The sequence below is a fragment of the Harpia harpyja genome, chromosome 2, assembly GCF_026419915.1.
Source record: "Harpia harpyja isolate bHarHar1 chromosome 2, bHarHar1 primary haplotype, whole genome shotgun sequence".
Taxonomy (NCBI): domain Eukaryota; kingdom Metazoa; phylum Chordata; class Aves; order Accipitriformes; family Accipitridae; genus Harpia; species Harpia harpyja.
This window is the reverse complement of record NC_068941.1, coordinates 48,756,465-48,766,161: the sequence shown is the minus strand read 5'-3', so window position 1 is coordinate 48,766,161 and position 9,697 is coordinate 48,756,465. Positions and strand designations below refer to the sequence as shown.

The 9,697-nt window shown below is 47.2% G+C and overlaps 1 protein-coding gene across 1 annotated transcript; it reads left to right on the top strand.

Annotated features, from left to right (window-relative positions):
* The first annotated feature begins 838 nt into the window (after positions 1-838).
* Positions 839-3,320, top strand: HMGB2 (high mobility group box 2). Its single transcript, XM_052779153.1, has 5 exons — positions 839-979; positions 1,512-1,682; positions 1,863-2,008; positions 2,119-2,293; positions 2,774-3,320. The coding sequence occupies exons 2-5, from the start codon at positions 1,533-1,535 to the stop codon at positions 2,924-2,926; spliced, it is 624 nt and encodes a 207-aa protein (XP_052635113.1). The 5' UTR covers positions 839-979; positions 1,512-1,532; the 3' UTR covers positions 2,927-3,320.
* Positions 3,321-9,697: the final 6,377 nt, after the last annotated feature.

Genomic DNA, 9,697 nt, shown 5'->3' with positions numbered 1-9,697 from the left:
CAAGACACGAAGCCAGGCGACGCTCTCCCTTCCCACCGCCGGTGCTCTTAGCCCGGCCTGAGAGGGAAAACCCGCCCCCCGGAACCCGCCACAGCCACGGGCTCTTCCTCGGAGCCCCGCCAGCCCGGGAGGCGGCGGACGGCCCCCCCCGCCCGCCTCCCGCGCTGTAACTCCCGGGGAGGGAGCCAGGCGCAGGCCTCGCCAGAACCGAAGTCAAAGCCCCGTTTTACAGCGGGCGGCTGCTGCTGCCCGCCAGGCTCGGCGAGCCGTGGGCCCGCCCGCCCCCGGCTGGAGGAACGTAGCGCCGAGGGGGCCCTACGCTCTCCGGCAGCAGCCGCCAGCCGCCAGCCTGCCTGCCTGGCTGGCTGGCTGGCTGGCTGGCGAGGCCGCCGGCAGAGGCTGGTCCCGAGCCCCGCCCGCACCGGCGGGCCACCAACCCGTCCCCTTCCGCGGCTCCTCCGGCTTTGCCCGCCCCACCATCCTCCTCGCTCCCTTTGTATTTTTAAACCACGCTACAGCATCCCGCGCCGCCCAATCCAAACGCGCGCAGTCCCCAGCAGCCAATGGCGGGGAACCCCGCGGTTTTTTAAACCGTCCCTCGCCCCCAATCGCCGCCCAGCGCTTTCGGTTCCGCCCCCTCCACTATCCTCACCCCAACCGGTTCCAGCGAGTATGAGCGCTAACGACCCCCTCGCGCTCCACCTAGCCGAGGAGCTGCTCGGCCGCTGACGTCGCGACGGCGGCCAGCGAATCCCCGGCGGCCCCGGCCCTAGGGGGCGGGGCCGCAGGCAGTTTGAACCGGCGCGGCAGCCAATCCGCTGCGCTGGGGGGCGGGCCCCCGGACGCCGCGGGTCAAGTTGCTGTGGCGGGTAGGGCTGTGGAAAACAAGAGGCTCTAAGTGCGCCGCCGGGAAACCATTTAGCAGCCGCCGCGGAGGGAGCAGAGCCCCGCGCCGCCGCCGCCCGCCCCACGCAGCCAGGCAAGGCCCCGCGCCCCCCCCGCCGGCGGCGGCCGCAGGGCAGCGGGAGGGCGCTGAGGGGAGAGGGAGAGGGAAGGAGGGGGAGCCGCCGCCGCCGCCGGCGGTCCTGGGCGCGGAGGGAGCGCGGGGTGCCCGGGGCGGGCGGGCAGCGCGCCCGGGGCTGAGGGGGGAATTCCCACCGCCGGGCGGGTGGGGCCGGCCGCGCGGGGTGGGCGGCGGGCGGCCCCGCCGGGGAGGGCTGGGGCGCGGGCTCCGGCGCCCTGCGGGCCGCCCGCCGCGGGGGGGGGGGGGTGGGGTGGGGGGGGGGGTGGAGGCGCCTGGCGGCGGCGGGAGGTGCCGCGGGGCGGGCGGGCGAGAGAAAGAGGGGCTGCGGCGGGGGAGGGGCCGGCGGCCGCGGGGGGCGTGTTCGGGCGGGAAGGCGCCGGGGCGGGGGGGCGAGAGGCGGGAGCGGCCTGGGCCGCGGCCCCGCCCGGCGGTGGCTCCGCGCCGCGGCCCCGCCCTCAGGCCGCCCCCCCCCCCCCCCCCCCCCCAGGGACCCGCCGCCGACCTCGCCATGGGCAAAGGCGACCCCAACAAGCCGCGGGGCAAGATGTCCTCCTACGCCTACTTCGTGCAGACCTGCCGCGAGGAGCACAAGAAGAAGCACCCGGACTCGTCCGTCAACTTCGCCGAGTTCTCGCGGAAGTGCTCGGAGCGGTGGAAGGTGAGCGGGGCCGGGCCGGGCCGGGCTGCGCTGAGCCCTACCGGGCCGGCCCCAGCCCCCGCCCCTGCCGCGGGTTGCTGGGAAAAGATCCCTCGTAGCAGCTGCTGCTTAGGCGTTAGTGGGTCACCGGGTGCTTTATCTGATCCAGGCTCTTCTCCTTTCCCCTCCGTGTGTCTGCAGACAATGTCTAGCAAGGAAAAAGGAAAGTTTGAAGAAATGGCTAAAGGAGACAAAGCTCGTTATGACAGGGAGATGAAAAACTATGTTCCTCCCAAAGGCGAGAAGAAGGGAAAGAAAAAGGACCCTAATGCTCCTAAAAGACCACCGTGAGTGTTTCTATGGCCGGGGGGAAAAAAAAAAGTATTAGTTCTCATAGTCTGACTCTATTTTAGACTCTGCTAGTTTTACCCTTAATCATCACTGTCTCTCGTTTTAGATCTGCATTCTTCCTTTTCTGTTCTGAACACCGTCCGAAAATCAAAAATGATCATCCTGGCTTGTCTATTGGAGATACAGCAAAGAAATTAGGTGAAATGTGGTCTGAACAGTCGGCCAAAGATAAACAGCCATATGAACAGAAGGCTGCAAAACTAAAGGAGAAATATGAAAAGGTACAGTGAAAGTGATAAAATAATGGTTAAGGTTGTAGAGGTCACTGTAAATGCGTGACTTTTTGTTTTGTACCTAAACTATATATGGTTCGTAGTTCTAAATGTTTATGTCAGCCTTTGCCAGGCTTCAGAAAGATGTGGCGTGGGAGGTATCTGGAACCCTTACAGTGAACCTGAATGTGGTTTTTACGTGTCTTAAGAGATTTTACCAGTAAGACGCTTTACTTACAGAAAACAGGTCACCTGCTTGGTAAAATACACGGTCATACTCCAGAGCAACTGTGGTCATAAAATTCCTAAAACTGTCTGGGTCATGCATTCTCTTGCCAAAAGATGCAAGCATGAAAGTCTCCAGCTTGAAACCCTCCTTTTCTGCACACGCTGTATTGGATGTGCACAGTGTAGTATTATTAAATTGAAGCAGTACAAATTTGTCTTCAGAGTTATATTGCCGGCAACTAAACAGCATTTTTCTTGCAGGATATTGCAGCATATCGTGCCAAGAGCAAGAGCGATGCAGGAAAAAAGGGCCCAGGTAGGCCTGCAGGATCTAAGAAGAAGGCAGAACCAGAAGAGGAGGAGGAGGAGGAAGAAGATGATGAAGAGGAGGAAGAAGATGAGGATGAAGAATAAATGAATGTCCTGCTGTAAAGATTTATGCTCAAAATCCAATATTTTGCTAAGAATGTGAACTCAAGTGCAGCTCATTGTTAGCTTCAGTATAAAAATCTGTACAGAATTGTGTATAGGTAACGTGGTTCTTTGTAGGGAGACCTCTATTTTTAATGTAAGTAGTAGCCGAGGGCTGCTACAGTTCGGTTTAAAAAAAAAAAAAAAAAAAAAAAGAAAAAGTTGTGGAATGTTTCTGCATATTTAATGGTTTTGTTGAAATTCAGTGACTGATAGCCGGGTGTTTCTTTATAGCTAAGTAAAACAAAGGAGGTAGCTTAATAGCTGATCTTGTATTTTGTAGTATATTGCATTGTATTACTTTTTTAACAATTTTGTAATAAAATGTTGTACATGATTATTGTTGTATTCTTGATGTTTCCGAGAGGCTGGGTACTCCCAGAATGCTGAAGCCCTGTGTGGGGTAGTGCTTTGCATTTTTGTTGGGCTGTTATCGTAAAACTGGCAAGTCTCTTAAAGTGTTGACTCCTGGAGTTTATACAGGGGTTTAAACTTTTTTAATGACAATTCTCTCTCCTGCATACGCTACCGTTAGTTGCAATTGATGTTTTCCTTACAGTGGCATTCGCTTCTATTGCCTTGCAAGTGAAAAAAATACCCCTAATTTTAAGTACTGAAGTTGCTGATAATTAAATTATTCCCGGATTGTTTTCTTTCCCCAAACTACTGAAGCACAGGTCTTAAAGTTTTGTCTTGGTGGGTTAGCTGATAATGAGTAAATCTTAGGAACTTACTTTCTCTCACAGAGCTCAGGGTCACTGGCCTTTTCTGCAGTCCATATCAGGACAGGAAAGTTGGCTATAGGACAGATGTGGTTAGAGGTATGTTTTCCCAGATGTTCCCAACTCCTTCCCACTCCCCCTGGCCCCAGTATTAGTGGCTTCTCATAAAATACACAGCTTGCAGAACAGCATGAAAAATGCTGGAATGTTATCTCCACACATGCCAATAGATTCCTGCAGAAAAGAGGAGGCATTTGTAAAGAACACGTGCTCCTGATGATAGGTTCCTGTTTGTGGTGGTAAGAGTTATTGCCAGTTCCACTATTTGGGGTTGGGTTTTTTTGGTTTTTTTTTTTTACTCAACCTTTGGTGTATTTAAAAGTCTAAATCTAGCTAACTAACAATATATGCAAGTGGGAAATTGGAGATCCCATGGCTAAACTAATTTGTTGAGATAAATACTAGGCAATAGCTTTTACTAGCCTTTAAAAGCCCAGCACTGAAACACATTTAATGTTTAAAATATTAAGTAAGTACTACAAAGGGCAAGCTTCCAACTTTTTTCTTCTTCTGTTTTTAAACTGTCACCCTATTGTACATCAACTTCTGAAATAAATTTGCATACAGTCATTGTACATCTGTAAGATAAAAAGTGATTTCAGCACTATAACCATGGTAAATGTCTGTGGTAGGCTAACAACATAGCACTTTCTGAAATGAGTCTTGACAAAAACACTTTGTGTATTCCTGGAAGTATGGCAATAAGGTAACTGTAAAGGCAATTCAAACATTTTTATACTAAAGTAGGTACTAATCTTTGAAGGCCTTAGAAACCCAGGGTTGTTTTTTCCTTCCCACCCTGCCCCTGAGATGCTTAAAGTAGTATCAGAAAGGATTAGCTGCTGTTTTACATGTTGGCCCTGCCAGAGATACTCAGCACAGGTGGGATCAATGGCTCCATTTTGCAAGCTCACCTTTTGGGAAGCCACAGATGTAAACTGGAAGTGAGAGGCAGTTGTTCTCTGTGCAGTACATCCAGTGCTCAAGAACATTTTCTGCTGTAGAGAGTTTACAATCCTAGAGCACCTTTATTCTTAACTCAAAAATTCCTCCAGCTAGAGGCAATTCCCTGTCATAGCATGTAGCTGAGACTATACTGGTCTCACTCATTTTCAACATATTCTGTTCAGATTTCCCTGTAGAAACGCACCATCACCTCCCCTCAATTCTCAGACTCCCTCCCTGAACAGAACTGTGATGCTTCAAGAAGTCTTTCTGATTAGATTTAAATAATCTTTTGCAGTGGAGCAGTAGCATCAGAGTAAATTGACTAGTTTGATTATTTGAAATGTTTTTTACTTCTGCTCAAGTGCTTTTAAATTGAAATGAAATATAACCCTTCAGGTGTCCTAGAAAGCTGCATGGGTTACAGAATTTTAAATATGGTGTCAGAATAAGAGCATATCTTGAGGCAATTCAGAATAAAGGAGCTCTTTAATATTTTCCACAGTGAGGTAAAATGGCTTTTGGGTTCTATTTCATTTAGTATTAATTGGCTAATTTAGCTTCAGCACAAATCAGTGCAGACCTGCCTAATGTTGCCACTGTGTTGTCCCCACATCCTAACGATGCTCTATGAAAAGCCACCTATGGGTTACTTTTGTTTATGATCTCATTTACAAATACATCCCGACTGCTGGAGAGATCTTTATTGCAGAAATAGTCTATCGCACCACTCTACTAGCCTGACCCACATCATTACACAGATCGTTTTGTGTGCATGCCATGTCAGCGTGAGCTGCAGCAAGCCATGGCAAAGCTCTGCATCAGGCTGATCTATCAACTGAGAATGATGTCATGATATTTAGATAATTAGTAATTTTTTTAAATAATATTTTGTCCTTTCAATAAGAAGGATGTTGAACATAGATTAAAGGCAAATGGAAAAGAGCATGTGGAAATTACTACTTTCAAATTAAGCTTTAAAATGTATGGTATGTCAGGTCAGGGAGTTTGGATAATGCCCATCTGTGAGCACTGAAAGAACTAGTGCTGGAAAGGACTAGTAAGTGATCAAAGGGTAACGGGAATGTTCAGAAAAGATAAGGTCATAGAAGAAAAGCTAAATTAGTTTTTCACATCCATGTTCAATATGGACAATCTTATGAAATGACTCACTGGAAACTTTTCACTGGAGGTGAACTGGGAGGTCTGTCTCAAACCAAAACTAAAAGGGATGGCCAAAATCATTGCAGGCATCAGGGGGACTGCTCACATCGCACTAGAGGTCCAGCATAAAGGCATACCACCCAGTAAAGCAGACCAAAAGACCACCGAAAATAAGACTGAGGTGGATAAAGAGCAGGTATGACAGAATAACAAATGTAGGAAAGCAGTCTTTAAAAAGTTGAAGTTATATTTCTAAAGCAGTAAACCAGAAGAAAACTGCACCCTGACAGGCCAGACACAGCAAGGTGTGGCAGGGAAAAAGAGCATCAGAGCAACTTCAGAAAACAGACAGACTAATAACTTTCAAACACATCAGAACCAGGAGGCCTGCCAAGCTGTCCTAGGGACAATAGATGCTCAAGATATAGTAGCAATGCCTAGAGAAGATTTCAGGAAAAGAAAACGACTTTTTTTTTTTTTTTTTGGTTAACCTCATAGAGGAGCTTCAGGAAGTTTTCATGACAGAATTTTTTAATGGGAGAGGCATGGTGGAGCATCTGTCTCAAATCCAAGTGTAAAAGGTTTTGAAACAAAATGACAGGACAGATGGTATTCATCCAAGAGTTCTAAGGAAATTCAAGGATGAAATGGCTGAACTATGAACCGTACTTTATATTTTTTCACTTAAAACTGCCTTAGTGCTAGAGGAATGGAACGTCACAAATATGACACTAATTTTTAGAAAGCATTCTGTGGAGATACAGGGAACTTCAGACCAGTAACGCCCATATGGCAAGCTGGTAGGAACCATAGTACAGCTGAGTGTTGCTGGACAAATGGCTAGACAGTCCTATTGCCATCTCACACGAGGAAATCCTGTTCCACAGGCCTGTAAATATTCTTCGAAGAAATCAGTGAACATGAAGGTAAAGGAGATCAGGTAGTTCTGGTCTTCTTGAGTAAGTCGTCATTGAAGGCCTTGCATGAATAAATAGCTGGTTAACAATACAGGAACAAAATGGGAATTAGTCATCAGTTTCAGTGGAGGAAAACCACCTATGAAAACCCATAGGTTATTTTTGGAGATGGGGTTAAAGACTAGTGCTTGTTTAATATATATGTATGTGACTTGGAAAAAAGTGCTGAATGGTGCTGCAAGAAAGATGAGAACAGCGAAGAACTGCAAAGCCAGCCTGCAGCCTGAAGTGACAGGATAATAAAACCAGCAGGTGAAATACGGTGTTAATACAGAATGTATTACATATTAAAATGTGCTCCCCCAACACATATGAAGGGGAAAAAACAGGCCTAACGTTTATGTCATGGGTAATGTGGGTGGACAATAAACTACATTACATTAGTCTGGAGGAGATGCTGGGGCTATAATAGATAATTTTGTGAAGAGGTAATAGATGTTTGCTAGAAAAACAAATAGCATGTTAGGCATTATTAGGTAAAGAGTTAAGAACAAAACAAATATTTAGTATTTCCTTACCATCTTCGTAAAAGAATATAAAGTTTCCTTTTTCTTAGATCAACTTAGAACAAAGCCTATTTACAAAGTTGGTCTTGTTTTTCCCAAGCAAAACCTATGTCTGAAGAACTGTAAATATGCCTCTCTTGGTTTTGGGGGTTTCTTTTTTTGGTGTGTTTTCAGAAGGAAAACCTTGAGTAGAACAGCTACAGACCTGGGAACTGACTGCAGTATATACAGGCTTTAGAACTCCAACAACACAAAAGAAATTGCAAATGGGTGTGGAGAGAAAATCAGAAAAAATGGAATAGGAGTTTTATCTTTGATTAGCTAATGATCTATTGAACTGTTTCGTAACAGTGTATCACAGGCATCTTGTATATAACATTGGTACATGATCTAGTACATATTGCTCAGTGATAGATTATTTGCTGTGGTGGTGACTGTCACTGCTCCTGCTTCACTTGCTGTACCATCCTTAGCATATATTTATTTTTCTGCTTGTTTTCTCATTTTGGCTTGCATTTCTTTCCACATCTTGAAATATATGTGTTTTGTCAGCAACCTCTGCATTTCCAAAATTGCTGGGCCTCTCCTATGAGCTGCATCACAGCCCCATCTGCTTTTCCGTGATCCCATTTGAATCCAGTGTCAAGAATCCTGTAACGGAGCCCAGATGTCGAGCTTGCTGCTGCGTTCGCCAATGCACGCAGCCCTTAAGGAATGCATTAACTCTGCTAACTGTGGGATGTGCATGAGATTCAGACCTACCTGGTAAAAAAGAGTTGACTGCCTATGCAGATTTCTCTTCATCGGTGCAATTAAGTAATTGTCACAGGCCAGCACCAATTAGTGAGTGAACCTGTACATTGCTCTGACTATCCTGATATCCTGAGATCAATTATCCCCCCCAGCTTCAGTGTTGGAGAGGGTCTTGATGTTCCAGGACTGAACATGGAATCGACCATCAGAAAAATCTTTATAGCCAGCAAATCTGGTGCTCCACCTCTAAGTTGTATGGCTACTCTCAATATTTCCTGGCCCAAACATCTAATGGTAAAGTTTGTACCCATAAATCAGTTCTCCAGCAGAGCTGAAGGGATGGTGTTTGTGTGGACAAGACCACATTCTTCTAAAAAACCCTGTGAAAAATGTGCTGTGATGATGTTACTGTCAGTGCTGCCACCTTGAAGTCAGCTCCTGGCTGGCTGGACCCAGCACTGACCTAGCACTAACTACTCCCTTCAGGAATTAAGACCTTTAACAAGCCTTCATAGTTCTTCTATATCTCACCGATTTGTCTCAGCAGAGGAACAAACCGCAGAGCCAGCATGCCTCTTCAGCAACCTTGAAACCTTTTGCATAATCAGATGTGACGGATGACCAAAGTCTGCCTAGATTCAAACAGCAGTTAGACAAATTCTGGACTATTAAATAGAAAACGCCATCTCTAGCTCAGACAGTGCTTAAGTTGTATATTGCCAGAAGTAGGGACAATGCTAGACCCTTGCCTGTCCTTTCACTCTGCCCTGTACTCCTTGACCACATTGATCCTACTGACCACTGAGGGAGACAGGCTACTGTGCTAGCTGGACTTTTGGTCTGATCTTGCATGTACTTTTTAAGTTCTAATGTTAAGCTCACTTCTTATCCTAAGGCAAAATACTTTTCAACTTTGTCCATCAGAGACAAAGGGTCCTGGTATTTCTGGAGTACAGACTTGATTCCTCTCATAATCATCACATGGAAGATAATGGGATACTGTAACAGGAAAAAAAAAAAAAAAGCAGGAGGAGTGGTTCCTATCTCCAACTGGGAATGGCCCTGTTCAACATTACTTTATCCCTAATAGCTTTAATACCAGTAGGAACCAGACTCCACTCTGCTACAGGGTTACAGAATTGTTTTCCTCAGCAACACCCATGCCATCTTACCTTCGCTCCCAGGCAGCAGGACAGGCAGCTTTCCCTTCCACCGCCAGGTTGATTAGCTCTGTCTTTAGAGGTTCCTTGGCATCTTCAGGACAGGTAGGACTTCAGGGCATCCCTCAGTGCAACTGAAAGAGCAGTATGACTAGAAGCACTTCCAGAGCTTGGCGTGCTTTTTCTCCTGTTCAGCTCTTCCCAAATCTCCCTTCTTATGAACCCACAAGAATCCTCCAGAAGGCTTCTACTTTCATCCAGTTCTACTTCCGTTCATTGTTTCTGCTGCCTCAGAAATAAAAATACGAAAATTGCAATCGTAGCTGCCCGTTGGGCAACTGTGATGGCCCTGGGGACTCCAGCAAGAGGGCTGATGGCTGCCGATGGCAGCTGAGCCATCCTGCAGGCTTCGGCTAGCAAGGCATCC